Raw genomic sequence first — 22,008 nt, 5'->3', positions numbered from 1 at the left:
GTATGTTCCAATGTGTCCACCATTTATCAGATAAGAAAGGAATACGCACAGCCCTCCATCCCCATCTCATAGAGCAACTCTGTTTATCAAGCACTACTACCTCATTGCTGCAATCTTCCTTTTCTGCCCCATTAGGAGTCAGCTGGTTTAAGGATGCTTCCTCTTCTTCGTCCACAGATTGAAAGAGACTTTTCTTGCAATTGCCAAGCTTTAAGAGACAAAAACATGCATACATCAGAAGGACATTAAGTAGATAATGCAAAGCAAAAGAGGCAAAAAGCCACACAAACAACTTTGCATGTTCATAAGCACACCCACATGAGCCAGATTTTAGTTGTTTACCATTGTATGTGCTGGTGCTTTCGGTTCCACGGCACTTCTCCCATTTGTATTGTGTAAGTTGCAGGGTGCACTGACTGGAGCATCCACAAACCCACGTAATGGAGCAAGGCTCCCCAGGGGAGACTGGACAGGGGCTAGTATAGGTCCTGGAGACTGGAAGATTTCAGGGAGGGGGAAGACACAGTAACAAGGTAAGCAGAAGCTGTCTATGACTATGCTAGAAGTTCAACAGCAGCCTGGCATGGCTTCTTACGCGCTCTTTCTCTACCTCCCACCTCAATAACAGAACTGCTTTCCTGGATCACAACAGACTGAAGTTTGAAGTGTCAGCATGAGCTGATCTCATTTTGAGGAGGGGACAACAACACACGCACAGAAGTGTGTGGCTTGCGTTAGCAGTGTTACTCAAACCTGGGTCTCCAGCTGTTGTTGGACTACAATTCCCATCATCCCTGGCTAGCAGGACCAGTGACCATGGATGATGGGAGCTGCAGTCCGACAACAACTGGAGACCCAGGTTCTGTGTTAAGGTCTAAAAAACAAAACAAAAAACTACACCTGTCTGAAAAAACTGCAGGACAGTTGTCCCTTGAAATAAGATGAGAATGAAACCCAATGGTCAAATCAGGTTGGTTCACTCAAATGCCAAATGCTCTTTCAGGAACTAATAAGCAATGCAACAGGGAGGCATCTATCTCCATTTCCACATTAAAACGACATGCCCAAGCAACACAGCCAGACTGTGCAGCATCTATTTATTTGCAGCATGTAAAGGGATTGTCTACAAGCTTAGAGGAATCAGCAGTTGGCAAATGCTACAGATACCTTAGAAGGCTACATCAACCACCTGCAGAAGATGGCACCCTTGGCCACCACAAGATATTCAGTTCACTTCTGAAAGAACTGAAACAAAACGGCTAACCCTTCCACTTATTTATTCTGTAAGTTTATACCAGGCAGACAACTAAAAACACAGGAACTTTTTTTATTGAGGAGATTTATAATTCATCCTGTATTATGGTCAATCCCAGAGTAGAGTGCAGCGTTAAAATACATGACACAAAACAAGGCAGAATAATCTGAAAAAAATCAAACCACAACAACAGTAAATCAAATTTACATCACAGCACTGTGAGAACGACAAACAAACCTCTGAGCAAGATGCATAAAGTCCACCAATCAGCTCTGTGAGGGGAGAAAGCTGCAGACCAGCCTGTGCTGCCTACCGATGCCATGCATGTGATGGGAAACTATAGGCACATGACTTCTTTCTGCCTATATGCTCCAATGGGACTCGACTGGAGGAAGTCCCACTACAAAAAGGGCCTGTCTTCACCAGTACAGGTTGGCTCCCCCAGAGGTGTTCAAATAAACACACTAGTTAGATAACACACTAGCCTTGTGGTGCATGAATGCAACTGGGTAGCCACAAGATTATTTTCAGGTGCTCCTCAGATGCAATGACTAGGAATTATGTGGGAAACCCAAGGATGGGAAAAGGTGCAACCTTAAGACACCAGAGGAGACCTGGGTAAGCAGATTCCTTGCAATTCTACTCAACAACTGTCACACAATAACCATTAACCATTCCTTCACCCATCCTAAACTTCCCATCAGATTTTATATGAGACTATTATTAAGGATTGTACTCAATGCAGTAGCACTAATGAGAATGTTCTGGCAGCAAAATGATTTCTCGTTGAAGGCAGCTTTGGAACCTTTGCAGGCTCTCTCCCCTCTGCTCTTCCCCAAAGCTGTTTTGGGGGTTTCCCACAACACTTCACAGCAGCTTTGGGAATAGTGCAGGGGGAGGAGAGGAGTCACTCCCTCCCTGACAATTTAGTGAATTTATGTTGTTGAAAACTGCCTAAATAAACTGTCTCCCTGGGCTCCTATGAGAGGAACAGTAGGATAATATAAACAAATATTAATTTACTCAACTATTTCAGTTGTTATTCTTTTATAAGTGGGATAGGTTTATCTCTTTATCCACAGTCTCCCAAGGACTGGCAAGATGAGCAACCATCAAGTGTCAGTATTGGCAGTGGCGTAGCGTGGGGGGTGCAGGGGGGGGCCGGGCGCAACATCTGGGGGTTAGGGTTAGGGGGCGCAAATCCACGGGTTAGGGGGCGCAAATTACTTGCCTTGCCCCGGGTGCTGACAACTCACGCTATGCCACTGAGTATTGGGTCAATACCAGGGAAAGACCTTGCAGCGGCCTTTAGAGACCAGGATCCAGATCTCTACTCAGCCACAAAACCTAGTGGATTACTTCTGATCACTCTGTCTCAGCCTAACAACCTTGCAGTGTTGATGGAAGGACTAAAGGGAGTGGGGGCTCCATATGCAGCATCCTCAGCTCCACAGAAGAGCAGAGATACTATAAAATAAACACGTATAATCTAAACTGCCTACCTCTTCACCTCCATCTCCTCCTGGTGTAAGCTCAGGCCAGCTGTCTTTCTTTGCCAGTGTTCTGCTCTGCACTTGCTCTCCTTCTGCCTGCCTATTTTGAATGAAGAACACCTGACTCTCGACTGGACTCTGGAGTACCCCTGCCTTAAAGACTGCAGCTCCTGGCCTAGGCCTCATCTCCACTTCCGCAGCCCCTTCCTGAGGAACGTAAAGCTCCATGTTCAGGCCAGTGACAAACTCTTCAGAGCCACTTTGCTGTTGCTTGAGTGGTTCAGGTACAACCAGCTCTGCTCCTCTGGACCTCTTCACCATATGGACCATATGCCGATAAAACTTCTGATCCTCTGTGTAGCACTCGCTTTCTGAACGGTCATTAGGGATGCTCTGTGGTTGGGTATGGGAAGCTTCCAGGAAAGTTCTTTTGGCAACAGCCAGAAGGCCCATGGGGCGGTCAGATCCATGAGTGCTCTGTAGGTCCCAGGAGAAGTTGTCAACTTCTCCCAAGATCTCAGAATCAAGATGGTCAGCCAAGCTGCTTGTCACGCTGCCGCCACCGCTGCCACCACCACCAGAGTGCAGCCGCTCACCATGTCTCCTTTCACCCCTGAGCTGAACTGACAAACCTGCAGCAGCCAACAGAGGACTAGCTTCCCCACCTGTTCCAGTCCCTACTCCCAGCCCAAAGGCAGAAGTCTGCTGCTGGGTGCCCCCTCTTCCACTCATGCTGAGCTCTGTGGCATGGCACTGCTCTTGGAATTTCCTTCCCTTTCTGCTCTCCTTCACTTTAGAGAAAGGCCTCGGGTCATTCTGCAAAGAATGGATGTCACCTTCTTCCATGATGTTGGGCTCGTATGTCTCACCAGCCAACACAAGGGAAACAGCAGCAGGAGGAAACCGCTGAATTTCCCTTTCAATTGTATGCAAGAATCCTCTGTCCCGTCCTATGCAGCTGAAAGGCCCCATCACCCGCTCTCCGGGTGAAGAATCAGGTGACTCGCAGAGGCCACCTTCCTCCATGTAACTATTCTCTTGGTCCTTGCCTAGATTTTCACCCTCGAAGAACAGGGTTCTCACCTTCGGTGTCTCCAGGGCTAGCACAGTCCCATCATCAGTGGGTTCCTTCAGTGCTTGGAAAAGTGGCACAGCAATCTTGGAGCCATCTAAATCAGGTTCTGAATCTGAAAAAACACAAGCAGCTGTACTTCTGATTTCTGCTGTCACATCTTGGCATGACTGATCTGGTTTGCTAGAAGATGAAGCTCTTCCAAGAATCTTCTCCACGTCTGCCAGGATCTGGCGAGTCCGTGGGGTTGACTTTGCTGGCAGAATAGGTTGCAGCTTACTAGGGACAGGACCCGAGTGCAGCCGGGGTGGGTCACTTGGATCAGGAGACATCCCTGAAGCCTTTCCTTTGCGGTTCTTCAGGAAGAGTTCATTCTTTGTCATGAAGCTGCCCTGCTGCTCCAGCTCAGGACTTGCGTGGCCTGATGACAGGACAGGGGATGACACTCTATAAAAGGATGTTGAAGGAAGAATCCCCGGCTCTGACTGCGTCTCCTAAGCAGATAAAGGCCATTAAGCAGACTTACAGATTGGTATAATTTGTACAGGTGCCGGTCTTTCTCCCTAGGACAGAGTGTCCCAAGGAAGACAAGTTACATGTAGGAATACCCATGGCAGGATTCCCAATAATATGACTCTGCCTGCATATACTCCCCCTGCACTTCTGCTGCCCCAAATGTGGTTGGTCTTCAGAGACCTTCACATAAACCAGCTGTTCTTACTGACAGCCTAGTTGTTTCCAACCTAGACTCCCCAATCAGCTGCAATGGCCAACCAGGATGGGGTGGAGGAGATCCCCACATGCAACTGCTACAGTGTGGATTATGGGAGAAAACATGCTGTAGTCAAATGTGACTTAACCCCTGAATGTCTGGCAGAAAACACACAAAAATACAGATAGGATCCTAATAGCCATATTCACTGAGCTGCACAAGGACAGAAACTTAAGAAAAAGGTGCCCTGTTGAGCCCTGAGCTCAAAAACAATTTATTTGCTCAGCTATGTTTGAAAAGATGCAGACAAAACAAGCCATGCTTTGATTAGGGTGGGTGGCAGTGCTACCTTAGCAGCTGCCTTGCAGCTGGCCTTGACTACTGACCCACACTTCCTGTGCTGAAATAGTGCCTGAAGTCTAGATGAAACGCAGCTTGCAGGGAGGGGGTTGCATAGGGCTAAAACAGATAGATTAAAAGACCTCCAGATTCCCAAACTATCCCTGTACCTTTGATCTCTATGCTGACCTCTCTATCAGTTTAGACTGATATGTCTTAGGCTGCATCCTCCTCCCAACTTCCATCTCTTTCTCACAACCTTAAGTTGAGAGGTCATCTTGGAAATGTCCTCTGAAAACAAAGGAGCAAGCATAGCTACCCTTGCCTTCTCTAGATTAGATAGTTAGCTTAGAACAAGAAGCATTTTGATCTAAGTTATGTACCTCCTATAAGACACAGCTTTGTTATTTTCTTACTTTAGAAGTAACTCGCTGTGTGTGATTGCAACAGGTAAAGCCCACTCTCTAGCCAAATTCACAAGCCACACTCTGCACTGCAATAGTCCAGGCAACTAGTACCTGGGTTCAAATCCTCATTCAGCCAAGAAGCTCACTGTGTGACCTTGGGACAGTTAATTTATCTCAGCCTAATCTACCATGTGGGGTTGCAGCGAGGGTAAAGGGGAGGCAGAAGTTGTGTCTACACCATCCTGAGCTCCTTTAAGGAAGAGTGGAATAGAATTAATAATAATGACACTTAAAGACTAAATCCCTCTTCTTGTGCTGAAATAAAGTGGCCCTCTTTTAACTTGGACAGGCACCAATTACAGAGAAAAGATACAGGGATGGGAGAGAAGCAGGAACAGCAGGAAACATGCAAGAAGTCTGCATTTCCTCTAACACCCAGTTCCATCCGGCCCTGTATCCAACTAAGGTACTCACAACTGGATGTTTCAGCAGGTCTTTCTCTTTCTTCTCTTTCTTCTCTTTCTTCTCCTTTTTCTTCTTCTTCTCTTTCTTCTTGAGACCTCCCTGATCCAGGAGCTTCTCCCTCTCCTGGATCACAAGCTGTCGGTAGCGCTCATCACATGGATGTTCCCACGTTGACTGACCATTGGCAAAGTTGAAGTAATAGATGTCCCCTGTGATATCTTGGCTGAAGATGGACATGGAATCTAAGCAGCCGCATATACATGCATACATGTTGTGTGCACGCATACATATACACAGGCTCAAGAATATCCTTGCCTTCCTAATCTGAAGGGACTGTCAAGACCCCCCAAACCCACTAATAGTTTGGAAGCGGCCCTTCCTATGTGAGAGGCAAGTGAAATGGTAAGAAAAGCTAGATGTGAACAGTTGCCTTTGAGCCTCCGAGTGTAATGGTTATTCTTCCCAAGGAAGAATATGTGATGTGATTACACTTTCCCCACAGTTATCAGGAACATATAAAGCAGCTAGTACAGTGTTTGGAAGGATTATGCTCTAGAAATGTAGCCAGAAAACAGATTTGTTTGAAAGGGTCTCATGGCTTAGGGTAATCAGTACAGCTCATATTGGAGAAATTTGAGCATCATCCCTTCCCAACACCTACCTGAGCCACCACCCAGATGCACATTATAGAAACATATCACAACTGTAGAAACTCAGCTTTAATTCTCAGTTAGCCTGTGCGTAGTCTGTGAGTGAAATCGGGTCTACACAAAGCAGAACAACTAAACAGAATGGTACTCTGTACTTTAAAGAGCAGGGAGGGGTGATTGGTGTTTTTCAGATTGTCCCCTCACATAAAGTCTCACTGCTTAAAAAAAAACACCAAACCCTACCAAAGGAAGGAAACAGGCTAAGTTTTAACCTTGCTCTGTGGTGCACACACACTATTTGCACACACACTATTTTTTTACACTCACAGATTGTGGGCTTTGGGGGTCTTTATGCCACAGAGATACAGATGAACATGAACAAAAATGACACCCTCCTCCCATGCTCTGCCACCTCATTCTGCAACATATACAGGCTGGGCCTCAATTCCACTGCTGAAATAAATATTGCTCCTCACCACTCCAAGCCTAACATTAGCTTGGATCAAGTCACACCTGCTTTAGCAGGCTCTGTGGAGTGTGAGATGAGCCAGCAGCGGGGGGGTGGGGAGAGAGCAGCATAGGGATGGATGGCTCGAAGGGCACCTCTGCCTTACCAAGGTTTCCATTCAGCAGGCAAAGGGGCCACAATGCCTTCTCGGGCCAGCCACATCAGCTCTGGCTCGACCTCCGGGTCGATCCCAATCACTCGAGCAAACTCATTGATTTCTGCAGAAGAGAAAAGAAGCATCAGGCCGGCCAGGCTGATAGCTGTCCTCAGGAGCTACCTAGGCCCACCCTCCTCCATCACCACCTGCAGGTGCGTCATCCTGCTCCTGTCTGGAGCCACAGGGCCCTCTCCAGGTGCTCTGGGCCCCCTGAGGGGAAGACTGCTGGCGCTCACCTTGCTCGCTGGGGATGTAGGTTTCATCGTAGTCCTCTTCCAGAATGAGCTGGTCGCCGATCCGTATTGCAGGCCCAGCCATGGCCGTCCCCGGAGCGGAGTCTGCTTACACCTGCAAGGCACCACCCGGGAAGGAAGGAGGACACCGTCTGCCAGCGCAAGGAAGGCGGGCAAGCGGGCCACCCTCCCACCGAGCCCACTAGTCAGGGAGCGGCCCTGCTTCCCGCCTTAGCAAGGCCCTGGGGCCGCCTCCGCCTGCCCACCCTCAGCCTCATCCTCGCTGCCTGCTTGGGGGCCCTCATGGCCGGGCTGCCCAGGAACGAAAAGCAGGCAGAGGCGAGCTCCTTCGCCCGCGCTGCGGACGGAGAGGAGCCGCCTACGAGAGCGGCCCTGCAGCGCCTTCCCCGCCCCACGAAGCGCCCTCCGCCCGCCGGCCCCCGCCGCGTCCTCACCCCGCTCCGGTGCGGGGCCTCAGCGCGAACGCCGGGCCCAGGCAACCAGCCGCGCGGCTCTGCGGTTGCCATGGCTACCCAGGGCAGTTGCACCGCGCCGGCCCGGCCGGATTCACTTCCGGCATCCAACCTTGGCAACAAGGCCGCCCGGCGCTCCATTGGCCGAAAAGGAGCATGGGAAGGGCCGCCGATCGCTGCGGGGCCTTGTGGGAGTTGTAGTCTCTGGACCAGCAAAGCGACGCCGCGAGACGTCAGAGAGAGAGAGAGAGAGATGGAGAAAAGCTGCTCCTCCACCACGGAGGGAGATCTGGTTCAGGGCTAATTAGGTGCCTCCGTTCTTCCGAGCTGATTCAAGCTTTGTAGTAATTGCAGCTGCGGCCTACCCGGCTAATTAGCGTCAGCCGAGAGATCACAAGAGGCACCTATTACTTCTGCTTGGTACAGAGACTTGTGGCACATAAGCAGCAGCAGCAGCGCCGGGTCGTAATTAAAAACAAACCCTAAGGCTAATTAGGCTCATTAGCCCGCCCCCTCATTAGAGTGCCTAATGAGACCCGCCCCATTTCTATTTTAAGCACCTGCAGTCTGGTTCCATCCCGATTCAAAGTGAAGCCCATCCCTTTGGTACATGCCCGGTTTGTCTCAAAATATTCCATGCTCCTGAAACTAATAATAATGATAATAAAATTATACCCCACCCATCTGGCTGGGCTTTCCCAGCCACTCTGGGCGGCTTCCAACAAAAGATTAAAAATACATTAAAACATCAGTCATTAAAAACTTCCCTAAACAGCGGCTCTCAAAGGGTGTGGCAGGAGAGAATGGCCCCTCTCCTATTCTATTCCTCACCCCTGCCTATTTTCTACTTCCCAGAGGTGCCAACTTGAATAAAATATTGCGGGGGCCCAGGTAAGCCCCTGCATAGTCGATCACATGGCATTGTGCAAGCACTCCACTTGAATGGCAGTGCCCATCAACTTGGAGGGGGTGGTCCAGCTCCTTTAAATATTTTATTGGGGAGCCGAAGCCCCCTTGGCCCCTAGGAATTGGCTCATATGCTACTTCCCTTCTGTTCCCCCTGGATCTTCTCTTCCCTCACCCTCCGAGCCCCTATAACGTAGGTCCAGGGCTGGGCAGTCAGTAGCCCTCAAGATGTGATGGGTCTCTGACTTCCAGCATGGGTGATGGTGATGGCAGCTGTGGTTGGACCAACACCTGGACAAGGGTCACAGGCTACCCCCATCACCATAGTGAAGGCAAAGTGTGTGCAGTTGGATTGACTGCAAATTCTTCCCCTGCCTACCACACGCTGCTTTCATTTCTCCCTTCCTCTGCTGTCTCGCGGTATGTTGCCAGCCTCTCATAACTTCTCTTTGCAAAATGCCCTACACAGAGATGGTGCTACATAAATAAAAAGAGGAGGGTTGGATGGAGCTAGGCGAAGGTGAGCATTCAGAATCACTCTGCATACACCTTGGGGTGTAAGTGTTTGGTGTCTTGGGCTCTGCCGCACACTCTGGCAGCGGAACCACTGATGAACAAATGCTCTGCCTGAGTGCAGAAGGCAGCTGCTACTCTCTTCTCCACAGATGGCTTCTTTTTACCACCTCCTCTCATTCGTTCAGTCTTTCTGAGGGCCTTCTGGCGGTTCCCTCATTGCGAGAAGCAAAGCTACAGGGAACCAGGCAGAGGGCCTTCTCGGTAGTGGCTCCTGCCCTGTGGAACGCCCTCCTATCAGATGTCAAAGAGATAAACAACTACCTGACATTTAGAAGACATCTGAAGGCAGCCCTGTTTAGGGAAGCTTTTAATGTGTGACATTTTAATGTATTTTTAATCTTTGTTGGAAGCCGCCCAGAGTGGCTGGGGAAACCCAGACAGATGGGTGGGGTACAAATAATAAATTATTATTATTATTTCTCTCTGACCTTCAACCCTCAGAATCCTCTCAGACTTACAACAGTCCCTGAGGGCCAAAGAGAGCATCCCACAAAGAGAGACAGTGCACAAGGTTGCAGAAGCTCATAATATATGAGTCACAAACATGCAGGCTATGGATTTGGCAAAGGGGGGGGGCACGGTTTTAATATAAGAGGACAATGAACACCTTAGAATCGCTTATTTCTTATTATTTATTTATTTTAAAATTGTATACCGTCCTATACCAACAGGTCTCAGGGCAGTTCACAGGATAAAATCACGATATAAAACCACACAATACATAATCAAAACGAAAACAAGAACATCTGGCGTCTGTCACGTGGCTTGTACTTATCAAATGCACCTGTGCAAAAGAAGCTTTCAGCTGAAATACAGGCGATTTGTGGAACCAGGTATTTTCCTGTGTTATTTTGGGATGTAACATTTCATCGGTTGTTCTAAACCTGTTGGAAAGAGACTGCAGTTATACTATTATGCCACCAAATGGCAGCAGTGAGTAAACAGAAGCTGTAGTTATACTTGATTTCTCACTCTTTATTTTCCCAGACTTAAGTTTTCGCCACCTATCCCCAACAATTTGCATTTCATTAAAGAGTCCTCATGAATTCTCACCAGCATTTTAATGCATATGTATTCTAATATACACATTTTATATGCGGTTTTCCCAGGGCTGTTTCGTAAGAACCTTCACCCTAATATAATGCAATTTAGTATGTTATTTTCACTGATGAATACATTTTAATGCACACTTCCCCTTAATATACACACTTTCGTCTGTCTGTTTTGGTTAGAGAGAACTGCAGATTTCAGAGGGTGGCTGGGTTTCAGTTCCCATATAGTTTCTGCAGTGCTTCTTTTCTAGAAAAATAGGTGCCAGTACAAGTTGTTACAGTAAGTGGCACACTTTTTAACAACAAAAAAGAGGTGCTGGTACTGTGTACCCTTGAGTACCCCCTGAAAAAAGCACTGAGTTTCCAGAAGTGCAAGTGAGATAGGTTCACATTAAAATGAGAACTAAACCAAATATCTCCCCCATCCTTACCACTGAGATGTCATGTGCTGCAGAGTCATGGCTTCTTAACATCTGTTGAAATACTCATGCCAGAAGAATCCCATCTGGAGGATATAGTTTTGCTGGTACTAAGGAGAATTTGAGAAAGGGGTGTAATCACCTATGTATGTGTTTGAATTCCTGGTGAGTGGAATGGTGATGGCCACATCAAGCTGATTGCGCCCATCTTCACCCAGCATAACCTCCGCCATTTCCCCCTGCTTGCCCCCCCCAAACCAGCGGCAGAGCAAGCCGATCGGGTGCCTGGGGTGGCGCGTGTGCCCTGCGCCCAGGGGCAGGACAAACCACCTGTGGGGCGGGGCCAGGCGGGGCAGGACACTCTGTGAGGCCTCTGAAGAATCTGCCTGTCTCCTTCCGGCTGCCCTACAGCTGAGGGGGAGGCGGTAGGCAGACCGTTTAGGGTAGTGCGGAGCCTGCGGGCGCCCAAGCCACCATGTCACTCCCAGGAGAGACGCATGGCTCGGGCACACTGCATGCCCCCCGGTGAGTGCCACCCGGCATTTTGTCACCCCCCAGTGGTGACACCTGGGGCTGACCGTCCTCTGCCCCTGCCCCCAACCACTTTAATTGTGCTTGCACCCCTCATCCACCATCTCTCTGCTCCAAAAAACATAACTTGGCATTGATGGCAGAGGCAAGGAAGGCAGCAGGGTGGAAACTATATGGGAACTGCGAAAACGATATGGGAACTGAAACCCAGCCACCCTTTGAAATCTGCAGTTCTCTCTAACCAAAACAGACAGATGAAAGTGTGTATATTAGGGTAAAATGTGCATTAAAAAGCATTCATCAGTGAAAGTAACATACTGAATTGCAGGTGGGCATTCCCAGTCCCCAGCAGAATCCCTAATGTGAATCTGACACTCCCAGCACCCTCTATGGCCTCTTTCCTCTCAATGAATCAGTAATGATGCAGTTGGAAGCAGCAGAAGGCAGGGACAAGGTAGTGAGGAAGCAGTGATGATGGATGCACCTGGTCAGAGGCGGCGGCTATGGTAACAGGTGCATGAATATTCAACAGGAGAGTATTCAACAGAGAAGCATTTGAGTGGTTGACAGTAGAGGCTGCTCCATTAGGGCAAACGGGGCATTGGCCCAACAAGCTCAGGCAGCTCCCCCTTTCCTGGTTTTGTTCTTACAACCAACCCAGGGGCTGGCACTGCCTATCAGCTTCCCCGTTCTTATTGTGAGTGTTGCCCTTGTAGACTTCAGCAGAAAGGAGGATGGGGGTAAAACTAGAATTAGTTGTCTCTGCCTCTCACCATGCACAAACAATGGGCACCAGCTGGCACTGATGTTTGATGAAACACTAGTGTTTGATTGCTCAAATGAGCACCCATTCCCTGCTGTCATTTATGCATTGCTCATCACCACCCTAGGCTGCCAAGGGCTTCTTCCTAGAGTGCATGTGCTTTAAAGCTATACACCTAATTGTTTTTTATTTGAAGTTTACACCTACAAGTGTGAATGTGACAGAAGAGGTGTTTGAAAACATGTTTCTCAAAATAAAATGCAATGCCATTCATGCAATCAACACTTAAAAAAAAAGTTAATTGCAGGCAAAGTGGTGGGAGATAGGCAGACTTGTGGTTCTGATCCAGATTCCCCACCCCTTCACTTTTGAATGCAATTCACACAGTGCAGTGGTGGCATCACACCTAATTTGGCCCATGTCCCGACACACAAGCTCTCCAGAGGGATATTCATGTGGTTTCTTGACTCTCATTCAACATAACAACTTCCAAAGTGCAATGAGTGCTGAGTAGTCATTAAAATATTTCATTGATGGGAGTAAGTTTATTGATGAAACCAACTGGATCTCCCTGCCTAAGTCTACTGCCGTTTCCTCTTTCTGCAGGGTTGGCTTTCCAGAAGTAATTGGTCAACTCTCCTCATCCCAAGCCAGCATAATCAGTAGACAAGGATGATGGGTGTTGTAGTCCAGCAATATCTAGAGGGCCGCAGTGGGTCAACCGCACTGGTTCTATTGAATCGTCCGTGGTTCATTAAAAAGAAAAAGTCCAGCATGGCGGGGCGGGGAGAGATACTGGACTGAGCGTATAACGATTGGAGATGTCTTTTAAAGGAGCCTATACAAAAAGATTTTAAGGAAACTGGTCATCACTCACAAGGCTACAGTAGAAAGAAAGTTCTTTCCTCCAAAACACAGTGAATATTGATGTCAAATATTGGCTGGATAGTTTATGAATAACTTGAATATACAGGATTTGCATTTGATATTCAGTTATATTTAATTTAAATATCGGCTATTTGGCAGTGCTTGACATGCAACAGGTATTAGGTATTGGACAGTATTTGAAACTAACCAGGCGACAACATTCAAGATTTGATCATAGTTGTCTGTTGACATGCAATGGTGTTTAGTATCTGATATATTCAGTGACTTGAGTTGGCATTCAATTTCTGATATGTTTGATAGCATGCAATATATTTAATAACTAATGGTGAAAAGTTTGTGGAGAGTTCTTATATGGTTTTGGGTTTCGTGATATAATTTTGCATTCAGAATTTCCAATTTGAATGGGAAAATATGGGAACTATTCAACTATCTGCAAATATCCAGTTCAGTAGTAACAATTCCCCTCCAAACCTCTGCTTGTGGCATTGTGTTATTCCACCTAAATGGATGATTTTGTAAGCTTACTTGGAAGAGGAAGAATAATTTTGTAAGCTTACTTTATCTTAGACGATGATGACAATGATGATATTGGCCTCCAATGTAACAACAACAACAACAACAATAGTAGTAGTAGTAGTAGTAGTAGTAGTAGTATTTATACCCTGTCCATCTGGCTGGGTTTCCCCAGCCACTCTGGATGGCTTACAGCATATATAAAACATAGTAAAATGTCAAATATTAAAAACCTTCTGATATAGGGCTTCCTTCAGATGTCTTCTAAAAGTTATGTAGTCATTTATCTTCTTGACATCTGAAGGGAGGGTGTTCCACAGGGAAGGCACCACTACCGAGAAGGCCTTCTGCCTGGTTCCCTGTAACTTTGCTTCTTGCAGTGAGGGAACCAGCAGAAGACCCTTGGAGGAGGAGCTCAGTGATGGGGGTGGAGATGCTTCTTCAGGTATACTGGGCCGAGGCCATTTGGGGCTTTAAAGGTCTGCACCAACACTTTGAATTGTGCTTGAAAATGTACTGGGAGCCAGTGCAGATCCTTTAGGACTGGTGTTAAATGGACCTAGCGGCCACTCCCAGTCACCTGTCTAGCTGCCACATTCTGGATTAATTGCAATTTCTCAGTCACCTTCAAAGCTAGCCCCAGGTAGAGTGCATTGCAATAGTCCAAGCGGGAGATAACTAGAGTATGCACCACTCTGGTGGGACAGTCTGCGGGCAGGTAGGGTCCCAGCCGTCGTACTAGATGGAGCTGGTAGACAACTGCCCTAGACACAATGTAGCATTGAGTTAAATTCACTAAGTGGTATATTTGTTCCACTGCTAAAATATTTTGCACCAGCGGAATATACCGTATTGGCCCGAATATAAGCCTCACTCTCCAAATTCCGACTGTGAAAAGTTAAAGTGTGGCTTAAATTTGCAACCTTACAAAAATTGGCTTTTACGATATTGCTGCTGAAACAGTAAAACGGAACAGGTGTGAGTACCTGCGGAATTTTAAGGGAGCGGCTTATATTTGGGTATTGTCTTTTTTTCTCCATCCCCTCCCTTGAATTATAAAGGTGTGGCTTATACTCGGGTGTGGCTTATATTCAGGCCAGTACGGTAGTTGTGCAAGAGAACGCATAAGCAAATTGCTGGTAACTTTGTTCGTGAGTTTCAACTACTAGGGCAACTGTTGCATTGGATTTCTGTGTTGCTCATCATTAAATAATAATAATAATAATAATAATAATAATAATAATAATAATAATAATAATAATAATATTTATTTATATCCCTCCCTCCCCAGCCGAAGCCGGGCTCAGAGTGGCTAACAACAGTAAAATGATAAAACATTCTAAAATCATTTCATTATAAAATTAATTCAAATCAGATTAATGGCAACCATTGGGCTAGAGTTCTGTGAGGATTGCCAAAGGAGGGAGTCAGGCTGCGCCCTGACCAAAGGCCTGGTGGAACAGCTCTGTCTTGCAGGCCCTGCGGAAAGATGTCAAGTCCCGCAGGGTGCTAGTCTCTTGTGACAGAGCGTTCCACCAGATTGGAGCCACTGCCGAAAAAGCCCTGGCTCTGGTTGAGGCCAGCCTAAACTCTCTGTGGCCTGGGACCTTCAAGATGTTTTTGTTTGAAGACCGTAAGTTCCTCTGTGGGACATACCAGGAGAGGCGGTCTCGTAGTGTAGCCTTATGAGGCTTTGCCCTTGGGTGGGAAAAATATTGCGCCTGGGAAAGGGAAGTGGGAGTCAACAGACACTCAAGGAATAGTTTCAGAGAAAAAGGTTTTATTTCTACCATCCATGAACTGGTAGAAGGAGCAAGTGTGATAAGTCACAAAAAGCATGCACGAAATTCAGTCATGTGCACAAGCATATATACCCCTTTCCAGAACCCTTCCCCTTTCTCCTCCTTCCAGAGTCCTGCCCCATGAACTCCTCTGAGCATGAACAGAAAGCTGTCTTGGGACTATTGGACTCTTGGCAAGGGGTTTCAGAGTGTTCAGATATGTTTCAATCTCTTGTTCTGGCATGGTTCCTGGAGAGAAAGTAAGTTGCAATGTGGTTCTTTAGCAAGGCCAGAAGGCATCAGAAAGGCCTGAGAAACAATGGACTGTTCTCTACCTTTTTAGTTACAGCAAGCGGAATGTTTCTGATGCTTAGCTGCTGAGAAAATGATTTTGAAAAGCTTTGAGAAGCTTTGAGCCTGCTTTGGTGGGGGGTGACTTCGGGCCTAGGTGAGGTCACCTGTCCTCACCTTCCTTTAGTAGGACTCTCGTATAACTCCCCCAAGCATGAGATCCCTTGCTAGCGGACAGAGAATGCTGAATACAATCCAGTGATGATGTTGGTGCGAACGAGGCAGCATTTCCACTACAAAAAGGATAACCGTGAGTCAACTCTTTAAGTATTTTGTTTAAATGTTTTCCTCCTAGTTCCAGAGGGTTAAAGGTTCCATCTCTAAGTGCAGAGAATCCAAAACCTAATGTAGCAGCTGCATTTACTGCTCTGACAGTTAATACTTTTGACAGGAAAAAAGGCCATCTGGGTTTAAATACACGCAGAACGTTTTCAGGCGGAATTGAAAAGAAAGATTTCATGTAGCGGCCTACGTTTGTGTAAAACCACACGGAAAAATACAAGAAAGCCAGGGCTTCAGTCCACCAGGGGACGCCGTTATGAATGAACCTAGCTATTAAAGCAACAGAATTTAAAATAACCCAAGCATCCTGTTCGGATAACTCAGTTGATCCAACCGGCAAAATGGTTATTAACAATGATAAGCACTGGTCAGGAGAACTGGATGGGGAAACTGAAGCAGGATATCCCCAAGGAAAACATAGGGGATGTTATTTCTATCCCGGCAAAAGAAGAAGAAAAGAACCGTTTTTAAAAAGACTAAAGGGAAGCAACTCTTGTTGAAAACTATAGTGGATTGTAGCATCTTCTCAAAGCATATGCTAGGCTTAAAACAAGCAGAAGACCAGTAAATTGTAAACCCAGTAGCAGATGGCATGAGGTGTGTGTGGCGGCACTTACCTGCAGTGGCGTAGCGTGGGTTATCAGCACCCGGGGCAAGGCAAGTAATTTGCGCCCCCTAACCCGTGGATTTCCCTAACCCCAAGATGTTGCGCCCAGTGCGGCCGCCCCCCCCTGCACCCCCATGCTACGCCACTGCTTACCTGACCTCCCAACACCTGAGTCTCTGCTGTAAAGGTAAAGGTACCTCTGCCCGTACGGGCCAGTCTTGACAGACTCTGGGGTTGTGCGCCCATCTCACTTAAGAGGCCAGGGGCCAGCGCTGTCCGGAGACACTTCCGGGTCACATGGCCAGTGTGACATCGCTGCTCTGGCGAGCCAGAGCTGCACACGGAAACGCCGTTTACCTTCCCGCTGGTAAGCGGTCCCTATTTATCTACTTGCACCCGGAGGTGCTTTCGAACTGCTAGGTTGGCAGGCGCTGGGACCAAGCAGCGGGAGCGCACCCCGCAGCAGGGATTCGAACCGCCGACCTTTCGATCAGCAAGTCCTAGGCGCTGAGGCTTTAACCCACAGCGCCACCTGTGTCCCAGTCTCTGCTGTACCATGACATAAAAGCATGGGAAATATGTCGCTTGATGAGTTTTCCTTGCATTCGAAGCCCACCTAGTTGCTTCAGCAAAGGTTAATAGGCCAAGTGACCTTCAATTTTTGGGCCACTTTTCTTGCCCCTAAGCTGTCCATATGCAATCGCCTTTCCTCCCCCTACATCTTCAAAGTGAACTTAGAATGGTATGTGCCAACTCATCAGTCGACCTCTGTTCAAAGATGTCTCCTTTACAAGCCTTTGTGGGCAGCCCTTCAGATACCAGGCCTCCTTGCTTTTCCTTTTATTGTGAGGCCAGCTCCAGATAAGATTACATTCCCCCCCCCCTTCAGATATATGTATCCATGTGCATTATAAATATATATTGTGCTTTATTGTTCTTCAAAGAGATTTGGAAGACAAGATCTGAGCTCTTGCACAGGAAAAGTCATGAACTGCAGGAACAAAGGAGCCCTGTGCCTCATAAAGGAAAGGCATTAAAAGAGAAAGGTTTGATCTTTTTTCAGCTTGCAGTCCTCTCATAAACTCCCATGCTGAAGGTTGATTTTGAATCTTAGAGGTTACAACATGTTGGGTTTCCCGAAGGGAAAAGCATGCTTGAATCTGGAGAACATGTATTTCCAAAAGTATGATGGAGACTCTTTGAGTTTTCAGTACAATATTACTATTGTTTATTCAATTAGTGTCCTGGCATTCCTCCCAAAGGAGCCCAGCGAAACAAACACATCAATACAAATACATTTTTTAAAAAATTAAAAGCTGTTAAAAACATTCGTCCAGTGATTGCCTGTTGTCAGGATCTGTCTGCTCTGCAGCAGTGGGACCATCCAACCCAAATTAAGTTGTTTTAAGTGCCATTGATGTCTTTTAATTGGTAAAGAAGCATTAATATGCACACTTGTGTATTTCCCTTTTTCTTTTGTTGGTGGACGGACACTTTTGAGTATTAGTGACAGCATTTAGCATTGTTGCTGAAGCTGTGACAAATCCCCAATAGCGAACGATGAGTGACAAAGGGTTAAGCAGAGGTCTTCAAGTACCCAGCATGCAAGGGGACCACGGTGATGTATTTCAGTATTTCACTTGCAGTTTTGAAATGCAAGGAAGTCACAGATCGGCAAGTAACAAAATCCAATTCCTTACAACCATATGAAGCCATTTCCACCTCTGCTTGCCATCCCTTTGTTGCTCAGCCAACCTATAATGTCCCACAGAGTGTGCCCCAAGCGTGATAGCCTTCAGTGGGCTAATTTTTCTAAGTGGTAAGCTGATATTTCTGCATAAAAAGAACATCTGCAGGGGAACCGCCATTAAGTGTTGGTGAATTATGGTTCCAGCTTATGCATCACTTGAGTGCTACAATCACCTTAATGTTTCCCCCTCTTTCCTTTCTTAATGAAGTTTTGACTAATTGCTTCCATATGATTGGCACCCCAGGAGACTGACAGCAAAGCAGTAAACCTTTTGGCATCATATTTTACTTTTAAAAAACAAACAAATTAGAGAGTGGCAGCTGCTCGTGGAGAGGGTGGGAGGAGTAGGTGAAAAGGGTTAGCGGGTGAGGGTTAGAGAAAACTACTTTTTATTTCTTTGGTAGATTTACAAAAAAGCAAAACACACACCAATATATAAATTTCAGAAAGCAGCAAGACTGGATATGGCTGCACAAAGCAGTGTTCCCCCTTTCTGCTCCCCCTTTCTTTCTGCCCAGGTTGGCTCTGCACTCAGAGCCAGTGTGACACACAGGGCTGGACTTTGGCGGTCACAGCCTCTCTTCCTCCTTGCTTGCTCTCCAGCTGCTACGAGCTCCGCAAGGAGGAGGCCGGCAGCAGAGGCCGTGGGATGCTCTCTTGCAGCCACCACTGATGCTCAGAACAAGCACCTGCTCTCCCTCCTCCCTGAGCTCGGCATTGGCAGGGGAAATAGGGACATTCCAAGATCAAATCAGAAACCAGGATGGCTTTTGTAATTCTGGGGCTGTCCCTGGAAAAGCGGGACATTTGGAGGGTATGGTTACCTGGACCAAGCTTTCTGCCTGCAATCCAAACATCTCTCCTGTTGATTGTGGCCATGTGCAAGGAAACACTGCAGCTTTTAGGTCATCAGCAGCCTGATATCCTTACACAGTCCCATTGGTACAAGGTGCCAGATTAATGGACCTGTAACCTGTGGCATCGTGCTGGAACAGTCATTGATACAACCAGCCCACAAGGTACTATAATTGCTAAAGTAGGGAAAGCAGGCATTGAAACTGTATGAGATCTGGGAAAGAATTAATGTCGTAACAGCCACTGGGATAAAGGAACCAGTGAGTAGAAAAGGGAGGGTTTTTTCCACCACAAAAAACTTGATTTTTAAAAAAAACTTTTCTGGGGAAGGGGGATATTATTCAGAAGAGCTTAGCTGCCATCTAGTGGAATATCTATGCAATATAATGTTGTTCAATGTAGTCTATTTTAACAAACATTAAATGAACAAAACTCTAACCATGCTGGCTGGGATCTCTCTTCCTCCTCCTCTACTTTTGAATTTTATTTATAAATTTCAAAAAATCATAAATTTAACACCAAACACATACTTGCAATTAATATTCAATTACCATTTGACTTCTCCTTTTCGGTTTCCCCATAATTTCTAATATTGCTGCATATTAGGGCATATTCTATGCCCTGTACTTTCTGTTTATTACGAAATATATACTTTACCACTGTTTTTCATTCAAACCCTACTTGTGTTTTTACATGTTTACAATGACTCTTTAAATATTCTACAAAAAGTTTCCAGTCCTCCTTAAAACCTGCCTCTTCTTGGTCTCTAATTTTCAGTTAGATTTGCCAATTCGGCATATTCTGTCAATTTAACTGCCACTCTTCTTCTCCCCCCCCCCTATAAATTTTTATTGGTTTTCCATTGATTATACATATATACAGTCTAGATTACATAAGTTGCATATAACATAGCTGTTACAAGAATCATATATATAGTACACAGTTATTTTGGGCTCCGCCGAGCCTCGGACTTCCCTTCACTTCATTGGTAAGTATCAGATAATTTCTAAAGTTACGTGTTTTATCTCCTTTACATATTTGCCAAACACTGTTAGAGTTGTTCCAACCCTGCCAGAGTCATCGAAGTTCTATACTTATCTCTTATAACTGCCACTCTTCTTTTGTAGGTATAGCCTTGTCTCCCTATTTTTGTGCATATGATACCCTCACTGCCATTGTTCATGCTGGCCAGGATCCCATCTTGGTGCCGATCATAGCGGAGCCTTCAGAGTTTTCAAACTGCAAGTGTAACTGTTATGATGGGTGTGGGTGTTTGATGGTTTTCCCTTGTCAAAACTTACACAAAACTTACAAAACTGGCCAGATGGCCAGTTTCATCAGCTGCCTTGACTCAAAGGAGAGAAATTCTGAAACCATAGTAAATAATGATTTAGAGGACATACATAAAGGTAAAGGGACCCCGACCATTAGGTCCAGTCGTGACTGACTCTGGGGTTGCAGCGCTCATCTCGCTTTATTGGCCAAGGTAGCCGGTGTACAGCTTCCAGGTCATGTGGCCAGCATGACTAAGCCGCTTCTGGCGAACCAGAGCAGTGCACGGAAACGCCATTTACCTTCCTGCCGGAGCGGTACCTATTTATCTACTTCCACTTTGACGTACTTTCGAACTGCTAGGTTGGCAGGAACAGGGACCAAGCAACAGGAGCTCACCCCATTGTGGGGATTCGAACCGCCGGCCTTCTGATCGGCAAGTCCTAGGCTCTGTGGTTTAACAGCACCACCCGCGTCCCAGAGAACATACATAGTGACATGCTAATTATGGTAATAATTCTAATTAAACTCATCCCTAGTTGCTGCATGCTAGGTCCTGCTGAAAAACCAAGCCTCACCTAGGATTCCTCATGGTGTCTTGATATTCCTTCTAAGTGTGTTATATGATTCTTTTAACTGTCTGCTGATGGAGCTACTTAAATAAAGCAGTATCTCCACCTGGTGGCAGTTAGAGAAATAGATATTACTGTATAGATAACGCCAGTAAAGCAAACATAGGAAACCTGTGGCCCTTCAGATGATGCCAGTAGTCGGCGATGATTATACCCAGGAACAGCTTTGACTGAACCAGGTAAGGGTAGCTGATGGGCCTGAAGTCCCCGGGGAGTTAGGGATTTCCCCTGCACGCAAAGACAGGCTCCAGTAGATTAAGTGGATGGAACCAATAGTGAGTCCAGTGGTCAAGAAGGCTGTTTCTGCACATGCTGTAAGGCAGACATGTTCAACTGGTCAGCCGCGATCAAAAAGTACATCCCCAGGTGATTCTGATCGATCCCTAGATCCTTATCAATCACGGGATGAAAAGAACCGGGAAATGAATGTCTCTGTTCCCCCTCCCACCCCTCTCTGTCGCATCCAGTGGGCGGTGTTTGGCGATTTCTGTTGGCGATTGGGAATATGATGATTGGCTTTAGCGCCATGTGTGTTGGTTAGCGGTGGAGTTCTAGGTGAGAGATTTGTGTCATTCCCCCTTAAAAAAGCTCAACAACTCTGGTCAGTCCTTCCTGCAAAAAGCTCAACAACCCTGTTGAGTAGATCAGGTGGGAGTAGATTGTAGTCTCTTGGGAGCTGGACGTGCCTGCTGTAGAGTAAAGTGAGGCTTGTTAACCTGGGAAGGTAGCCCATCTAGATTCCAGAAGAAGGAAAACCTGATCCTAAACCACTGCCTTGTGGGACATCTTCGGGAGAAGAAAAGGCTTAGGAGTAAACCCTACACAAATTCAGAGTGGAAGCCCTAAGGCAGTTGAATGATTCCTTTTACGCCCCCTTGCAGCAACTCCTACAGCTAAGCTGGTGCCAAAAACATTGCTCTGCTTTACTTCGGACCCATCAGTGAGGCTGAGAGATGGGTCTTGTCCTCTGGGCAGTCCAGGACCTCCAGACGCACTGCCCAGGCTTGCGTCCTGGGGAGGCCACTTTGGTGCTGCTAATGCAGCAGTTGGACTTCACCTGCACTCT

General features: G+C 46.7%; 1 protein-coding gene across 5 annotated transcripts in view; it reads right to left on the bottom strand.

Moving 5' to 3' along the window:
* CEP164 (centrosomal protein 164) overlaps positions 1 to 7,898 on the bottom strand; it is a 40,064-nt gene extending 32,166 nt beyond the window's left edge. For 2 of the 5 annotated variants that reach the window (XM_081890802.1, XM_081890805.1), the window contains exons 1-7: positions 7,747 to 7,898; positions 7,295 to 7,406; positions 7,008 to 7,119; positions 5,753 to 5,966; positions 2,758 to 4,314; positions 343 to 495; positions 101 to 208 (exon numbers count right to left, since the gene is read on the bottom strand). In XM_081890802.1, the coding sequence (XP_081746928.1) occupies positions 101 to 208; positions 343 to 495; positions 2,758 to 4,314; positions 5,753 to 5,966; positions 7,008 to 7,119; positions 7,295 to 7,376 (2,226 nt within the window). In that variant the 5' untranslated portion in view covers positions 7,377 to 7,406; positions 7,747 to 7,898. Of the gene's footprint in view, positions 1 to 100; positions 209 to 342; positions 496 to 2,757; positions 4,315 to 5,752; positions 5,967 to 7,007; positions 7,120 to 7,294; positions 7,702 to 7,746 lie in introns of those variants that run through there. The other 3 variants (XM_081890804.1, XM_081890806.1, XM_081890803.1) reach the window with 3 other exon arrangements.
* Between the last annotated feature and the right edge of the window lie 14,110 nt (positions 7,899 to 22,008).

Source organism: Podarcis melisellensis (genome assembly GCF_964234715.1).
Source record: "Podarcis melisellensis genome assembly, chromosome: 15".
NCBI classification, from domain to species: Eukaryota; Metazoa; Chordata; class Lepidosauria; order Squamata; family Lacertidae; genus Podarcis; species Podarcis melisellensis.
This window is presented reverse-complemented; position numbering and strand designations above follow the sequence as displayed.